At 32.9% G+C, this 18,951-nt stretch overlaps 1 protein-coding gene across 1 annotated transcript; it reads right to left on the bottom strand.

Annotated features, from left to right (window-relative positions):
- Positions 1-796: 796 nt before the first annotated feature.
- On the bottom strand, positions 797-3,911 carry LOC117929311 (laccase-12-like). Its single transcript, XM_034849594.1, has 6 exons — positions 3,728-3,911; positions 3,489-3,640; positions 3,045-3,289; positions 2,796-2,924; positions 1,332-2,291; positions 797-1,240 (listed from the first exon to the last, which is right to left on the bottom strand). Exons 1-6 carry the CDS (start codon positions 3,842-3,844, stop codon positions 1,110-1,112), a joined length of 1,734 nt encoding a protein of 577 aa, XP_034705485.1. The 5' UTR covers positions 3,845-3,911; the 3' UTR covers positions 797-1,109.
- Positions 3,912-18,951: the final 15,040 nt, after the last annotated feature.

Genomic DNA, 18,951 nt, shown 5'->3' with positions numbered 1-18,951 from the left:
TTTTGGTCAAATAACTGCAGACTGTGAGTTAGAGTCCATTAACTTTCCAAAGTAAAAAATGCTTCATTTTTTGCTGTCGGGCAGAGGAGTTCCGTGGCCTGTTTGGTTCCTGGGAAATTGTTGGAAAGTGGAGGAAAATGCTGAAAAACTAGGAATCTTGAAAAATCTTGGGGCAATCTTCTTAGATTCATTTTTTATTTTTTCCTCGGGAGATTTCTGCAACCGAACGGATCATTGATGGCCGTAGTTGAATTTCTACACAGGACAAGGCAAAACGATCTCGGTTCGATACGATAAACGACGTAGTCTCGGAAAATCAATGCGGACGGATGCCGCGACGATGACTGACGGTCTGATCATATTATCCATTATCTTTCTGAGGTTTGCCGAGAATCGTAGTTGATTTTGAAGCATTTAAATTCTTGTTGCGGTTGGTGTTCATCAAATCATTCCGAATTTCAGGAATTATGCCTGACTTTCCCAGTAAACAAACAGAACCTGAATTTATCCCTTTTTTTTTTCTGTATATGTACAAAGTTTGATGTACTAGAAGCCTAGGACATATTTCATTGAGATTGTGGACTTGTGAGGGCTGAATCTGTAGTCTGAGATGCATTTGGCACTTAGCATCCGTGAATTATTTCATGTTTCTTGATCTGATTGGAACTGTCATTTCTAATTTGGTTCAGAATTTAAAAAATTAGGATCCCTTGGAGTCAGAGCTAGAATTACTATGCATGGAGTGCATTTGTGATAATGCTGCTGTTGTAAAGGTAGTTGCTGATAAACAAGATAGTGATATAATAATAACTTTCAGAACTTCAATTTATCTCTGATGATGTTTCTTGAAACAATACAACCGAAAAAAGAAAAAAACAAGGAAACAAATGGGGTCTGATTTTAAATCTGATGGCGCTCTGTGATGCAACACAGCACCATCTGGACCCGGTTTATCTATCAAAAAGAACAATGAAATAGAAAGCAAGAACTAAGGCCCCAAATGCGGGGAAAACAACACTGAATAATCCGTATGCTAAGAGTAGAAAAATAGGTGCCCCTTTTATAAGGCATATGAAGTTCAACTGTGGGTGGTTTTTCTGTTGATGATCTTAGCACAGAGGCAAATCCGCTGGAGGAGGCTCTATCGATTGCAAAGCCCCAACTCCATTCTCCACCAGGAAAGCCATGGCCAGACCCCAGGTGATATGAACATCCAAGTGGCAGTGCATTATCCAAACTCCTGTTTTTGCCAGACAAATGAATTGAAAGTTGAGGGCAAAATTTTGAAATATATTGGAAGTAGAATTTTTGGGAAATTCAAGTAATTTTACCTGGATTATCGGCAACAAATCTGATGACTGCCCAACCATTCACAGGTACGGCCACTGTATTCCTAAGAGGTGGATCAACAAGATTAAACTTGGATGTATCAGTACTGGGGTTGAAGTTTCCGAAACCTTCTGCAATGATGTAGAAATCGTATCCATGAAGATGGATGGGGTGGTTCTCAGCTGTGAAGATACTTGTTCCCTGTAATACAACCTGGACTCTTGACCCATACTTCAACTTGTACAACTTAGTACCTGGAATGGGTTGCCAGAGTGACCGGCTCACATTACCAGTGTAATCGAATTTTACTGGTGGAGCTGCGGGATAATCAGTGGTGAAAACTCCAGGGATACCTTGCTGGTGAGCTTGCAGTAAGGAAAAGTTGGATGGGAGAACAAAAGAGACATTGTTCATGCTGGCGGTGAAGCGGGTTCCATTGGGACCTTGACACTGGCTGGATTTAAACTTTGGTGGGCACCTATTGATGCCTAGGCCAACAGTGAAGAAGAGGCTTTCATCAATGTCTGTGGGGACTTCGACTTTAGCAGGACTTCTGAAGCTCTTACTGAAGGCTGTGACAGTGGCCGTGTCATTGAAAGCAGGCAAAGAAGGGAAAACAGGGGTGGTGGAGACACCCTTCTTAGCAGGACAAGGAGCAGACTTGTATTCAAGTATGGCTGTGGTGGTAGTATTGTCAAATGGTGCACCTTGAGCACTTTGATAGGCACGTGCGGCCATGTAATAACGAGCTGGTGGCTGATCACCGGTGATTAGGACGTCAGTGGTTTGACCAGGTCCTAGCATGATGACTGAGGTGGTGAAGGGTTTGGTATAGGATGCATCAGCTGCGACAACTGTAAACTTGTGGTTGGCAACAGTGAAGAAGAGCTCTTGGTTAAGCCCAGAGTTGATGACTCGGAGGAGGTGGGTCTCACCACTGTCAATTGGAACTATCACAGTGTCTGCATACCAATAAAACAAGGTCAGAAGATTTTTTGTAGGCATGATCTAAGCATCCATGATGAAGATTTAAGTTTTAGCTGTTATAGGACAGTAGAAATTGGTTGCTTCCTGGGTGTTTGGTTCTGTCCAATGTATGAACCTCCAGGTAAATATGGTCAAATCCACTCTCCCAGTCCCCACAGTGTCAAGCTGGTTATAGATTCGAGTTGGAAGAGTAAGGATTTGCCTCAAAAATTTGAAGGAATCGCTCTGATTTCTTTAGGTGTGTCATCTTTTTCTAAAGGACAGAGAACGCCCCAGTAAATTGGTGGCCCTCTTTTGCCCCGAGAGGACAAGTTTGGATGTCTTCCAAAAACTGGATTAATTTTTTTTCCTCTAATTTCTAGGAGCATCCACGGACATCATATGTCTTTGTGTGGAGGAAATGGCCCACAACTAGGGAAAATCTAGGCATATTGCATGAACTTGTCAGCAGAGCAAAGTATTTGTGAAAAGAAGCAAACCTTTGCTGGAGCAGTTGTAAAGATCACCAGGTTGACCATTGATGGTGTATGCATCAGACACATTTGGAGCTGCTCCTGTCCTAGTCGCCTGCCTCACAACATCGATGGGGTTTGCATCCCACCATTCTCCTGAACATCATTATGCTCACCGTTAATCTATCATTCTCAATCATAGGCATCCAAATTGTTGTCTTATTATCCACATCATTATCATCATCTGTTGTTAGTGATTAGAGAAGTGATCATTACCAAGAAGAATGGGTGTTTCTCGCTTTGGCTTAGTGAATGGATAGGAGGATCCTGGTTTTGGGTGGATAATGAGGGCACCATAGACAGTGGCTCTGAGCCATGAGCTATGAGCATGCCACCATAGAGTACCTTCCTGTCCTTGAACTGTAAACCGGTAGGTGTAACTTCCTCCTGGTCGAATTGGGCACTGAGTTACAAACTCTGGCCCATCTGCCCATCCTGTTCTCATCTGCCGTATACCGTGCCTGGAGAGAAATAATAGTAAGATAAGTATAGAAGGTAGGAAGAGTCTTTGTATATATATTAGTACGTTCATTGGATGAAATATATACGTTGGTTGATTCTTTTGTAGGAGCATGCCTGCATGCATTCATGCCCTATCCAGATACCTTCACATCAATTCATTTTTGTACAGAGGAAACATGTATGCATGCATGGAATTACCAGTGAATGGTAACATTGTATCGAGCTTTGTTGGTGACTTTGACTTCTAGGGTGTCTCCATTGTTTACTTCCAACGTTGGCCCCGGGTATTGCCCGTTCACTGTTATAGTGTTGTGGGTTTTGCACAGCCTCTTCACCGGGGTGGCTTGAACCTGTTACATCAATGCAGATAGTCAGAGTCCAAGACCAAGAGAGGAAAGAAGCAAGTAAAAGGAAGGAAGAAAGAAGAGAAGACATACAACAAAATCATGATGGTGGGTTTCGGCTTCTGTAAAGGACACTGCAGAAGCAAGGAGAAGCAAAAGGCCCAAGAGGAAAGACCTAGAATTGGCAATGCAGCAGCTCAAGGACTCCATCTCTACAAAGTGGGTGTGGAAATGGTGGATGAGCTGGAAGCTAGTATTGTTGGTGGGAGAATGAGAAACTGGGAAGGTTCTTTTATAGGGCAATTAGAGGGGAAGAGCAGGGTTGTTTCAAGGTTGGCAGATTAGGTTTTGATTCAGCATGATGGTCATATTACAGGGGCAAACTTCGTTCAACTCTTTTAGGAGTTGTTGTACCCACTGGCCTATCAAAAGTGAACCATTTCATGAATGCTTGGTTAACAAGTCTTTATTGGGTTTGAATTCCAAGAAAGCATCATTATTATAGGATTTTTGTTTGGTTATCAAATAGGATGTATGAACGCAAAAATATTTTGCATGTATCATCATGTTCATTGTCCCAAAAACTCAAACTCGCACTCTTTTTTTTTAGTCCTCATCAGAGGCAAAATAGTCAAACCATGCCTCTCATACAGAAAAAAGAAATTGGTGTTGACACTGAACTTTTTCAGTCTTAAAACCCACAACTGCCCTTCCATTTTTTTTTTGAAGTGTAAATGGAGGAAAGCTCCTTAAGCTGTTCATTAATAGACATAAGGTCATCCAAAAACACCGCCAAATGGCCAATAAATCCATTCATATATACATAAAAGTGAAATGTCCAATCTTAGAAAAGACCCTATTTTTTCATTTAATGGGAAGTTGGTTATGGGGAGCTCCTCAAATTTCTCTCATCTCTACTACATGTAACATCACCAGCCTTTTGAAAAATAGGTATGCCCCGTTGTCTCTAATCTTGAACAATGGGTTGAGAGTGATATTTGTGTGGGAAAGGGTTTGAAGAAGCAAAGCTTGTATCTTTTGCTTTAGTCCAATTTCTATATTCTTTTAGGGTGGTGAAAGTTGGAGAGGAAAGGCTCTAAAGTCCATTGTCCATTAAGGACTTGGTGATGGTATTAGGTAATATATGAAGACTCCATATTCAAGATCTCTTAAATGACCATTTCGTGGTACCACAATCATTGTTTCTAGATTGCAAGGTTAAGCTCTGTGATTGAATAGTAATAACATGTTCTCAAAACAATAAACCGGGTCAAGATGATCGGTTGGTAAGACGCGTTTGGGGTGTGACGTATAATATGATAATGTTGATTTGATCCAGTCTAATAGTTTCGGTTAAGTGTGGACTAAAACCCCATGTTGCCTCGAGTAAAAGTTTCCTTTAGGTCCTCATTATCATAATACATAGAGAGATCTCCTCCCATTGGCCCTCCTAGCAATTTTGTCAACAACAATTGAGTTAGGGAATCTTAAACAAATGCTGTTTAGATTAGTTATATCTGAATTAGGTAGCCTGTCAATTGGAAAGTTGAAAAATGGATGATCCTTTTGGAACCTTTGCCCTTTTCTGTGTTGAAAAACATGCATGTTTGCATGTCTGATGAGGCAAACACACTCCAACCCCTTAACCATATGCCCTGATGCATGTTTTTGCTATTATCACGTGTTGTTGATATCGTCTTTTTTGAACCAGTGAATATGCTTTTCCCTGATCGTACTACCCGAGTCGAGTTTTCGTGTACTTTAGCTTGGTTTAGCCTTCATGATTATACAAAATTGTGTATTAGTGTTCCTGTTTTGGCCTATTACTACAAGTCCATTCCAGCTAGCTGCTCTTAGCTGTATGCATGATTCCCTTGATCTTCTTTCTTTTTCTTTGCCTTCTGTCCCACACCCACATCCTCTAATCAGAACTGCCAAAACCCTTGGTACTGTATAGGCCAAATACCCAGCCTGAAGTTGAGAAAATCCCTTAGAACATAAGGAAAGAAGAGTCATTTTGAAGCCTTTGTCGATGTCTTCTGAATGGAAATTTTATGGCTAAGTGGCAACCGTTAGTCTCTTTGGATGGAAGCATATGAAAGAGATTAAGATATAGATAGGTGAACAAGAAACGAATGAACTTAAATCAAGAGTTGGTGAGTTTGTTATTGACTTTCGAGAAGAAGAAAAAGGAAGAAAGAAAATAGTAATGGGAGCAAAGCCGTTAAAAGTAATGATAAAGAAATTGATGGAAGAGCAGAAGCATACAAACATCCTTAATACTGAAAAAAAATTAAAAAAAATTTATATTCTTTGTCGTGGTCGTGGATTTATGGATTTTCTTTTGCCCTTGCTTTCTTGTGCGTGTCTTCTTCTCCTGCGGTGGTTGTTGGTGGATGAGATTCTTATACAACGTCCGTTTCTTTACTCTTCGGTGAAATATAATTATTAAAGACCTAATAGTATTGTGATGGGTACACCTCTCTCTGAATGGTCAATGAAACAGTCTTTGTTGTGATTATCTCTTGGATTTTCGTTGTTTTTTAAGTGTTCTTTTCTGTCAAGTTGCAGTAATGATTGTTTAACCGGGTGGATGGAGACGTAAAATGATCTAAAACAGTTTTCAGATTGATGGACTTTAGAAATCTTCACCATGTACACGATTTAAAAGATGCGAAGACCTATTTGGGTTAGTAGCCATTTAATTTAGTGTACAATATTTACATAAGAGGGAAAATGAATGTTAGGTCTGTTTGGTGACCCTTTTCGAATACGATTATGAAGAATAGTTTTTTACAACAGTTTTTAAAAACTATTTTATAAAACAAAAATCTGTTTTAAAATTTAAAATATTTTTAACATGTTTTAATAATTTTTATATACCATGTTTTATTTTTAATAATTCTACATGCTTGTATAATTATTTTTTAAAATACTTTTTATAAAACATTACTGAAAACAATTTTTTGGTTATCAAATTTATTTTTTTGTTTTTTTTATATATTTTAAAAAATAAAAAATTATTCTTAAAAATAGTTGTCGAACAAGTTGTTACACTCTTGGCAAGTGCTCTTTTGAAAGTTTAATAACCAATGCTGGAACCTTTTTTATACTTTGGTTCAGGGAAATTAAATAGAAAAAAAGAAAAAAAAAACCAAAAAAGAAAATGGCAAGAAAAAATAGTAACTTTTTTCATTGGTTATCTATACGAAAGTTGAGGTACGAAAAGTTAAATTGACAAAAAATATAAAAACCTGAAGGGGTCTTTTAAACATTTTTTTTTTGTAGTGTTTGTTTTTTAGTTGAATAGAAAAAGTTAAATATTTTAGTTTTTTCTATTCAGCTAAAAAACAAACATCACCTTAATATTTTTCATTCTTTAAAACTGTACAAATCTAGATTGAAAAAGTATATAGTTGGAGAGGGTAATTCATTAAAATTAAAAAACAATAGATGTTGATGTTTAATTATAAACCATTGTTGGATTGATGCCATCTTTTAAGAGGAAACCAAAGGGACTAATATGTTTGGTTTTCGAAGATAAGGGAAAGAAAATAAAGAGAAAAAATACTATGAATGAATGAGTGAAGAAAATTGAAAAATAAATTAAAAATAAATAAATTATTTTTATACGTTTCTTTATAGTCATGTAATTTAACTTTTCTCTTTTATAGAAAGATTAAATAATATGAAAATACATAAGTTTATAATTAATTTTAATTGTATTTTATATACTTTTCATGATAAATCAAATGTGAGAAAATAATTTTTTTAATATATTTTTTCTTTTTTGGGACTTTTTTAGAACCAAATATATCTCAAAGAAATTAGTGTTATGTTTAGTTCAAAGTACTAATAAAGGAAAAAAAATACTAAAAAAAAATTATATTCCCATATTTGATTGTGTTGTAGTTTTATAACAAGTAAAATATGAGAAAATATTTTTCTTTTTCTTTCTATAATACATTTTTTTAATCAAATATAATGCAAAGAAATTAGGGTTACATTTAGTTCTTAGAAAATACTAATAAAAAAAACTTAAAAAAATTATTTTCTTATGTTTGGTTGTATAGTAGTTTTATGATAAGCCAAATATAAGAAAATATTTTTTTCTTTAGCACTTTTTTAGAACCAAATATAATTTAAAGAAATTAGAGTTACATTTAGTTTTCAAAAAGTACTAATAAAACAAAATACTAAGGAAAATTTTTTTTTCTCACGTTGTGCAATAAAAAATACCAAAAAAAAAATTAAATATAATTAAAATTAGTTAAAAACTTATATATTTTCAAATTATATAATTTTTTTATTAAAGAGTTAAAATAATTTAAATAAGTATAAAATAACATATAAAAATAATTTATTAATTTTAAATCATTTTTTTTCCTTCCCTTTTCTCTTCCTCTGCTTTTTTTTTTTCAATTTTATTTTCATTATATTTTTTCTCAAATTTTCCAAGAGCCAAACATTAGTTAGGGAGAAAAATCTGTTAGCATTTTCCTCTTTCTTTACTATTTTTTTTCTCCCATTTTTAGCATTTGTTTATGTTATCTAAATAGGAGAAAATAATTTTTGATAGCATTTGTTCTTTTCCTCATCTCTTTCTAGTAACCAAACCTAATCTTAAGATTTTGTACAAATTTAAGCCCAAAAAGTCTATGCAAGAAGAAGAATGTAGTAATAGCTCATTAAATAATAATATTAAATGTTGTTTCATTATAAACAAATTTAGGATTTACGTCTTTTTCAAGGTAATTAATGAGAATAAGGGTCTGGTAATTTTTTTTAAATAGTTATCCAAAAAATGATTTTGATAATAATTTTGAATTATTATTATTATTATTGATAGTGGAAGTTGATCACGTCCACCACTCTCTTTATGTTCGGATCCACCACTCTTTTCGTGTTCGAATGTCGTTGACACTCAAATGAATACATCATAGTGAATGTGACTGAGGTCCTACAATTATTATTAGAAACAAAATCATATTTAGAAACTTCAATAGGAAATAGAGATTCTTTTTCCTTACCAATGGAGGAATAAAAGAAAATTAAAAAAAAAAAGAAAAAAAAAGGGAGATCCTGGATTTCTAAAAGCGGAACCAGACCCTGAAGAGGGGAAGAGTTCCAACAACTGTGATCTCGATTCCGAGTCTCTTGACTTGGTTAGGAAGGAGGGTTGAAGGAAAATAAATAAATAAATAAATTCATGGGGTAAACGCGTCCTTCTTATCTTAGTGACAGTGGATTGATAGTCAATGTCGTAGAGAGTTGGGATTGCTTTTCTTGTCACAGCCTACCAGCAGGTCCTCAACCGTCGCTCTCATGGAAGTAAATTTATCTATTCTTAGAATAATTTTGGAAAATTGATATTTTATAAAACAAAAATTTGTTTGAGAATTTAAAATATTTTTAATATATTTTAAAAATAATTTTTATATCTTATACTTTATTTTTAATCATTTTACATGTTTATATTATTATTTTCTAAAATAACTTTCATAAAATAAGTAAAAATAATAAAAAAAAATAACTAAAATATATTATCTAAAAACATTACTGAAACCGGTTTTCTAGTTACCAAATGTATTTTCTTATTTTTTTTGTTTCAAAATAGAAAACTATTCTTAAAAACAATTATCAAATAACTTTTGAGGTGTTCTTTTGAAAGTTTAATAACCAATACAATTTACATTAAAACTTCGCTTTATACTTTGGTTTAGGAAAATTAAACAAAAAAAAAATGGTAAGAAAAATAATAACTTTTTTCATTGATTATGCAAAAATACATAAGCTTATAATTAATTTTAATTACATTATATATTTTTTTTCATATTTTTCATGATAAATCAAATATGAGAATATATTTTTTTAATATTTTTTTTCCTTTTTGGGACTTTTTTAGAACCAAATATATCTCAAAGAAATTAGTGTTATGTTTAGTTCAAAGCACTAATAAAGGAAAAAAAATACCTTTAAAAAAAAATGATATTATCATATTTGAGTGTGTCGTAGTTTCATGACAAGTCAAATAGGAGAAAATATTTTTCTTTTTCTTTCTTTAGTACATTTTTATAATCAAATATAATGTAAAGAAATTAGGGTTATGTTTGGTTCTTAAAAAGTACTAATAAAAAAAAATTAAAAAAAAATGATTTTCTCGTTCAGTGTGCAGTGGTTTCATGATAAGCCAAATATAAGAATTTTTTTTTTCTTTAGTACTTTTTTAGAACCAAATGTAACTTAAAGAAATTAGAGTTGTATTTAGTTTTTATAAAGTACTAATAAAACAAAATATTAAAGAAAATAATTTTCTCATGGTTGTACAGTGAAAAATGCTAAAGAAAATTAAATATAATTAAAATTAGTTAGAAACTTAAACATTTTCAAATTATATAATTTTTTTATTGAAGAGTTAAAATAAGTTAAATAAATTTAAAGTAACATATAAAAATAATTTATTAATTTTAAATTTATTTTTTTATTTTCCTTCACTTTTCTTTTCCTCTACTTTTGTTTTTTTCAACTTTCTTTTCATTATATTTTCTCTCAAATTTTCCAATAGCCAAACAATACCAAGGGAGAAAAATCTATTAGCATGTTGCTCTTTTTTTACTATTTTTTTTTCCATTTTTTAGCATTTGTTTATGTTATCTAAATATGATAAAATAATTTTTGATAGCATTTGTTCTTTTCCCCATCTCTTTCTATTTCTAGTAACCAAACCTAACCTTAAGATGTACAAATTTAAGCCCAAAAAGTCTATGCAAGAAGAAAAATGTAGTAATAGCTTATTAAATAATAATATTAAATGTTGTTTCATTATAAAGAAATTCAGGATTTATGTCATTTTTAAGGATTAATGAGAATAAGGGTCTGATTGGTAATTTTTTTTAAAATAATTATCCAAAAAATGATTTTGATAATAATTTTGAATTATTATTATTATTAGTAGTGGAAGTTGATCACGTTCACCACTCTCTTCGAATGTCATTGATGCTCAATCGAATACACTATATAGTGAATGTGACTGAGATCCTACAATTATTATTAGAAACAAAATCCTATTTAGAAACTTCAATAGGAAATAGAGGTTCCTTTTTCCTTATCAATGGAATAAAAATAAATAAATAAAAAAGAAAAAAGAAAAAGAAAAAAGAGGAGATTCTGGATTTCTAAAAGCGGAACCAGACCCTGAAGAGGGGAAGAGTTCCAACGACCGTGATCTCGATTCCGAGTCTCTTGACTTGGTTAGGAAGGAGGGTTGAAGGAAAATAAATAAATAAATAAATAAATTCATGGGGTAAACGCGTCCTTCTTATCTTATTGATAGTCAATGTCGTAGAGAGTTGGGAACTTAGGATTGCTTTACTTGTCACAACCAACCAGGTCCTCAACCGTCGCTCTCATGGAAGTAAATTTATCTATTCTTAATCCTGAACTGCGACTCTGTTACCGACCCCATTGCCAGGACCCAAAAAGCTAGATTGTGAGCCTAGGACCATGATCTTACCCTTGATTTGTTAACCAGTGTACTCTGGAGGACCATCATAACCAATCATCCCAAGCAGCGACCAATATCTGTTTTAGGCAGCAATTGTTTTTCAAAGAAACCAGGAGCAATAACCATCCAAGCGGTATAGGATAATTGTTTTATGTTATTGAGAACAAAAACATATTTAATAACTGAAAATTTGAAAATAGTTTTTTACTTTTAAAAATAGAAAAACGAAAAAATAGAAAATAATTTCAGAGAATGTCTATTACTTTTTTTAGTTTTTTTTATTTATCTTTTTTTTTAAAAATAATTATTTAAATATAAAAAATAATTAAAAATAAAAATATAAAAATTATTTTTTGAAATATTTTTAAAACCATAAAAAATAAGTTAAAAACATTTAAACTTCTCAAATAGATTTTTTTTTTTTTTTTTACAAAAATTGTTCTATAAAGAACACTTCTCAGAGCTTAGTGTCTATGTGGCATTGTAGAAACCCGACAGCTCTGTCATTAGTAACCTTTTTTTGGTTGCAGAACCTTGAACTTGCTGAGTCTAGGCTTGTTGCATCATCCATGGTTTTGCATAAACCTTTTATACTTGACCAAGACACCATTGATTATTGTGGAAAGCCTTCCTCCACGTGTCCTTTCCAAACTCAAGATCCTTTGGTCGTCTAAGGTAAGTAAATAATTCATCTAGGATCAATCCGTTTAGGTCAAGATAAACTCGTCTGGTGTGAGAGGAAAAATAGATTTCTTTCTTTTCTAATGCCAAATGGAATAGACAGACCAAATCGACTAAGACTTTTAGACAAACAAACCAACCCAGTCGAAAATTCCAAGCATTGGATAGATAACTAATCACATCTAATACTTGAATGATAATTTAGACGATATTTACACCTAAAAATCAATATCAATCAGTTGTTACACACAATTAGTGACACTAACAAATGTAAATGCACAATCAACGATATGGTCTGAGATTCTTGCACGACAACTAACAAATGACACAAATTTGTAGCTCTTGTTTGGTATGATTGCTCAGTCTCATTGAGATGATGACGTTGACTACCTTATTAAAGCTTAGTATCCATCATGACGACGATCATCAATGCAAGAAATGCACGAATGCACAATCAATATTGTGACAAAGACACTCAAATGTTCTATAAAAATTCCTCGAGAAGTATGAAAAAGGTACGCACACTCATAGTTATTTAAATCAGTTGGATTCACTCTGACTTAGACTTTCGAAATAATGTGCTTGAATCACCTATTCAAACATTCTTTTGTAAAAAAAAAAAGTCTATCTGACTTTCATGAAACCAGACACACCTATTCGAACATTTTTTTGTAAAAAAAAAAAAAAAAAAAAGTCTATCTAACTTTCATGAAACCAGATACACCTATTCAAACATTCTTTTGTAAAAAAAAAAAAAAAAAAAAAAAAGTCTATCTGACTTTCATGAAACCAGACAGACCTATATCAAGTGGCACAACATCAACAATTATAAAAAGTCTTGCAGCTGCATTTTAATGACTAAAAAATCAGCCTATTAAGAGGAAAAGCTCTAAGAATTGAAGCATTACCAGCACAGGACACACGACGCCAAAAACAGTCGATAGTGACTTTGTCTTTTCTGCAGGGCTAGTAAATGCTCCTAATGTGAACAAGAACATCCAGGTGATAGCCAGCCCAGTCCTCCCATCCTTACATATTTTATGCAAAAGGAAATGGGGTCTGATTCCACCTGTCCCCACCCACGTGAATCTATGACAACTGTTTCAATATTCAGACGCCTATCTATCTGTATACATAACCATTCTCGGAAGCTCATCCCGAGCTGATCCACAAGCAATTTGCTCAGAATGTCAGGACCTCACTGCTTTGGTAAGGGGTTTTTTTCTCTCTACTTTCTGAAACTGCTTGCCCTTCTGTTTGAAGGCTCATGTTTTGTTCATAAATCTATGAATTCATGTTCGTTTTCTTTGTCTGAATTGAAGGTTTTACTTGTTACTGAGGTGGGTTTTTGTGGGGTTTTGCAGGGAAGCAGGCTTGGCCTGAATTGCTGGGAGAGAAGGCTGAAGTAGCAAAAGAGACAATTGAAAGGGAGAACCCTTCGGTGAGAGCCAGGTTTATCAAGCAGGGACACTACAGAACTATGGACTACCGCTGTGATCGAGTCTGGGTTTGGACTACTGAAGGCCAAACAGGGGTGGTTGTAGAGGTCCCAAAGGTTGGCTAGCTGGAAATCCTCTGTAAAGGGAGATGAGTAATCAGCTATATTCTGAATAAATTAACAATATTATGTAGCATCTCTGGTGCCATACATATACTTTTCATTCAAATGTTTTGGTTTTGGTTAATTTGGAACTCATTAACAAATCATCGAAGTTCTTTCTCCAAATGGATATAAATCCATAGGACAGAACTCCGTACTTCTCTATCATAAACAATCAGCTATTCTCTCCGTCTATCATGAGGAAATTCTCTGCTAGTTCAGAGCATTTCCAGCCCTGGAACCACGCCCCAACCTCCACCACCAAGAGAAAAAAAAGACCATATTGAAGGAAGAAACAAATGTTAAGCCAAATAAACCTATAAATGCTCCGAATACAGACAAGAAGTCCAACAATGAGGACAAGGCAGCTTATATCACCTTCATCGCCCAACATACAAAGTGGGGTTTGGAGTCTGATCCCACCTGTCCTAAATCAAACCCAATCCACCTGAAACTATGCCAACATTTTCAATATTGAATCACTTGTAAGTTGTAACCCGTATATGTAGGTGTGAATAGCCATGGAACCAATATGACAAAACCATCCTAAGCTGATCCATAAACTCTTCACTCATACACAATGATGGAAGGACCTCATTGCCTTGGTGAGGGTTTGCCTTCACTACTTTCTGAAACTGCTTGCCCTTCTATTTAGTGGATCATATTTGTCTGAATTGAAGGTTTTGCTTCTTAATTACTAGTTTTGGTCATGGCGTATTAGGTGGGTTGTTGTGGAGTGTTTTTGTAGGGAAGCAAGTGTGGCCTGAATTGGTGGAAGTAGGGTGCAACTTGGGTCATTTGGCCCGGCCCAACCTGATGTTTGGGTAGGCTTGGGCTTCAATACTCATGTTGGGTTAAGTTAGGTTTTTCTAACTCAACTCAATTTGGATTGGGTTTGAGATAAGGTTCAAATAAGTTAAATAACACGAAATTAACTGAATTTGATTTAATGTTTTTTATAATATTTATAATATATATTATCATATATAGTAATATTCATTTTCTTTTCTAGATTTACTTTAAAAAATATCAAATTATGTTACATTATACTTCTTCTTTTTTTAAGAAGATACATAAATTTATTTTTATTTTTTATTATTTTGAAATTTTGTTTCATTTATTATCTAAATTTTTATATAAATATATAAAAACAAATTTTAAAAAACATTATAGATGAATTTTGAATTATACAATTTAATTAACCCAACCAATTTGAATTTAACTGGAGCTTAGAGAAATGAAACTATGTTAGGCTTGAGTTGAATACTATGGGTTATAGGATGAGTTGGATTCGGGTTTATTGTTACTTAATCCAGGTTGGGCTTGGGTTAGCCATCACCGACCAACCCAACCAAGTTGCAGCCTTTGGTGGGAGAGAGCTGAAGTAGCAAAAGTGACAATTGAAAGGGATAATCCTTTAGTGAAAGCCAAGTTAATAAAGCAAGGACACTATACAGCTATGGACTCTGGCTGTGATCGAGTCTGGGTTTGGACTACTGAAGGCCAAACAGGGGTGGTTGTAGAGGTTCCAAGGGTTCACCTAATATATCTGAATGCCTAATATCTGGTGCCATCACACATCCTGAACAAACCAATCTCAGGCCATAATGAAACTACCTGCAGACGGTGATGGAGCTATATATCGCTTAGTTTATGAAGAAAAGTGACCACAAGCAAATGGATTTCATGCTATTGTGTGTGTCATGTTTTTGAGGTTCCATTTTGCCACCAGAGTCATGCCCATTTTGTTAAGAGCGCCCGGAAAACACAGGAATAAAACGACATTGTTTCTGTGGGAATGAAGCTGTACTCAAAACCACGTCGCTTCGTGCAAGTCTAGACGTGTCAGGTCCAAGCCCGAGAGTAATGCTCGAAACCACATGCAGCTCCACACTCCCGATCTTCTTCTTCTTCTTCCTTGCTCGTATCCTACTTCCTATCACCCCCATGCGCACGATAGCCTCCACCGCCGCTGCTGTGGCTCGGAATAGTTGCTTTCTCCCCTTCAAATGCCTCACTGAATCAGAGGTTTATTATGAGTAAACAAACCAGCTTGTTTCCATATCGATCAGTATATGAAAAACGTAGCTTATGAAGAAATGAAACTCTACAGATATATTAATGGAAAACCTTTGAATAAAAACCAGAAGAAATGCCTCACTTCTACTGGGCTATCACCGGGAAATGCTGTCTGAGTTCAGAGCATTTCTAAGGAAAAGCTGATAGTAAATGAAAAAACGAATACAACCCTTAGTAGTTGACACCTACAATACAAAAATCACCTAATATGCAAAGGTCAGTAGGGTGTGAACCACCTCTCCTAAGTCCTAACCCCATGGGAAGGTGTTTGTATAGAAACCTAAAGGACAAAGTCCCCAGTACTGATTTCTTGAACTTTGTATGTATCTCAATTAGACAAATAATAGGATCATTATACCTAAAAAATGATGTTAAATACAAATAATAAGATTAAGGTGCAAAGCAATGAGGTCGAGATCATGGTATATATAAAGAGATCAGACCAAAATGCCTATGAGGTGTGACTTGCTTAATCAGTTTTCAAGATGTGTATTTCAAAGTCATATACCCTTGAATGAATATGGTATCAAAGCGGGGGTGACATTTGGCCCAACAATTCATTAATGACATTGTTGATTAGGGTGAGAAATCACACATTAATTAGGGGGAAAAACTCTCAATACGACTAAGGTAAGAGATCTTATTAGGGATGGCAATGGGACGAGTTTTCTCAAATACCCACCCCGCCCCGCCCCTAATGGGAGGGGTTTCAATTTTAGCTAAACGGGTTTGGGACGGGTTTGAAATTTTTTTTTAAAACTCGGAACGGGTTCAAGTATTGTCTTATCTCGCCCCGTCCCACCCTAATTATATATAAAATTAATTTTTAAAATTAAATTAAATTAATTTTTATTTTACTATTTTTAATATATAGATAATAATAAAATATTTTTTAGTAAAATAAATTATAAAAAATATAATAATTTAATTATTTATAAAATATATTTATTTTAATGTAATTAAAAAACTTTAAAGTAATTTTTAAAAAGAAAATTCAAAAAAATTCAAAAAAAAAGTAAACGGGGCAAGGTTTGGATGGGATGACCCGTCTTGACCCACCCTATTGTCATCCGTAGATCTTATATTAGTTAATTAAAGAGCCTAATAACATTGTTAGCTAGGATCTCATCTAGTTAAGGAGAAAAAGTCTTAATACTATATAAATAGAGTGTGTAATGACAATATCTATAAGAAAGGAATGATAATTAGAATAAATATATGTGTAAATTTGCGGTCCAATTTATTCATCTTAATTGAGATTAATATAGTTCTTAATTACTAGTTTTTACCAAAGATGATATGAGATGGAGATTATAATTCTTAATTAATGGGTTGCGTATTTACGTTTGCTTTTGCTATGGCATTTGGAAAGGTGAGATGGAATTGGCAACCAACCATCTCAAAGAAGTGCCAAGGGATTTCCTTATTAGTGAAAATCCTTAATCAACTAAAAACATTTGTCCCTTCGAAATTTTCATGGTATCTAAATTTATATTTTTAAATTACTTAATTGTGGAAATTAATTTATGGATATTATAATATTAAAAGTTGTGAATATTCCAAGGTTATTTGAAAATAGGAATAGATATAAATAAATGAGTTAAATAAAAAAATAATGGAAAAACAAAAAATTAAGGGTATGTTTAATAACCGTTTTTTAAAACAATGATAAAAAATAGTTTATTAGAATAATTTTTTTAAAATTTTTCTCGATTTTAGTAAAATAAAAGTCTATTTGAAAGTTTAAAATGTTTTAAATATTTTTAAATGTATTTTAAAAATAATTTTTATATTTAGTGTTTTATTTTTAATCATTTTATATGTTTGTATAATTATTTCTTAAAACAACTCAAAAAATAAGTCAAAATAATAGAAAATAACTAAAAAATATTTTTTTAAAAACACAATATTTTCTATTCTTAAAAACATAAAACATAAAATAGTTTTTGGTTATTAAACATATTTTCTGTATTTTTTGTTTTATAGAACAAAAAATAATTCTAAAAAACAATTCCCAAACAAACCTTAAATCAGAGGGTTGCCATTTTCATTTTTCTTACCTTCCTTTTTTTACCACTAATAATTTTGAAAATGTAAAACTATATAAAAAAAAAATGTGATATCATACTCCTCATTCTCTTGTACTAAACATTACGTCAATGAAATAAAGAGAATTCCCTATCAAGACAAACCAATTTAAATGAAACTTATCACTCAATACCTAAATCTAAGTCAAGTGAAAGCTATCATAATCTATGAGTGTATATACACTACATATGATATGATATGATATATTATAGGACACTCACAAAACCACTCTCATATCATCTTCAAGAACTTTATTCTTACACAAGGAAGAACCTTCCTTGGTAAGACTTGGTCTTGGTTCCTTCAAGCAACTCAGCCTTCTGAAGTACCATTCCAAGAGAATAACTTCGGTATACGAGACTTAAAAGAAAAAGGCTTTAGTCCTCTGAGTGTTATATTCTCAAGCCATTATTTGTAAAAATTAGGTTTAAAAAAATAAATAATTTTGATATATTATTTTAAACCCATTTCACTTTTTTTTATATACAAATTAAATAATTTAAAAATATATATAAAAAATTAATAAAATCAAATATAATAATATAATTTAAATCAATTTTTTTTCCTTTCCCATACTTTTTAAAACCAACCATGACTTCAAGTTTTATAATAGCAAAGCTAATAAATCAAAATTGAGCCAAAACTATGGACTATTGTTGAGATCAAGTTGGAGGCATTCCCTTGGTTGGCTGGCTAGAAATCTCATCATTATTTTGAATATATAAATTAGCTTCTCTCCATATTAGGTAACTTCTTGCATAAGTAAAATAATGTTTCTAAAATAAATAATATTTATTTTGGCGTTCATATTAAGTTTCTTTTTAAATTATAAATTCTTTAAATGAAACTAATAAAACATGGAATAAATTAATATTAAACTTAAAAAAGAATTTTTGACTTTTAAAAACCGTTCCAAACATGACCTTAGTTGACAAGCACATCATATTAGTTGTTTAAAAATATTGAAAATAATATTTATTATATTTAATTAATTTTTTTACATTTGCTTTTTTTTTTATAAGTAAATTAATTAAAAGATAATCTACATTAATTAAACAGTTCTGAATTTGTTACTCCAAAGTCCAAACATCCATATTAATGTAACATAAAATATTCATTTTTTAAAAATAAATTATATTGGAAAAGAAATGAAAAAAGGACTGCTGACAAATCTTGGAGGAATTTGGAGAGGGAAACATCTTCCAACTGAAAACCGCGTGAAAGCAATGGACTAAAACGACGCCGTTTCCATGGAAAATGGAGCGAGTCAAGTGCTCAAAACGACGTCGCTTCGTACTGGTCCTGACGTGTCAGGTTCAAGTTTCGAAAGCTCGCAAGTGTCTCAAAAATACTGTTGGCTCACTC

The sequence above is a fragment of the Vitis riparia genome, chromosome 13 (assembly GCF_004353265.1).
Source record: "Vitis riparia cultivar Riparia Gloire de Montpellier isolate 1030 chromosome 13, EGFV_Vit.rip_1.0, whole genome shotgun sequence".
Taxonomy (NCBI): Eukaryota; Viridiplantae; Streptophyta; class Magnoliopsida; order Vitales; family Vitaceae; genus Vitis; species Vitis riparia.
This window is presented reverse-complemented; position numbering and strand designations above follow the sequence as displayed.

What these genes read in the sequence shown, in the direction of transcription:
- LOC117929311 (XM_034849594.1), bottom strand. Translation starts at nt 3,844, where the DNA reads ATGGAGTCCTTGAGCTGCTGCATTGCCAATTCTAGGTCTTTCCTCTTG. An exon ending in AGAAACACCCATTCTTCTTG is followed by an intron (nt 2,925 to 3,044) that starts GTAATGATCACT and finishes AATGATGTTCAG; the next exon opens with GAGAATGGTGGGATGCAAAC. An exon ending in ATTTGTTGCCGATAATCCAG is followed by an intron (nt 1,241 to 1,331) that starts GTAAAATTACTT and finishes TGGCAAAAACAG; the next exon opens with GAGTTTGGATAATGCACTGC.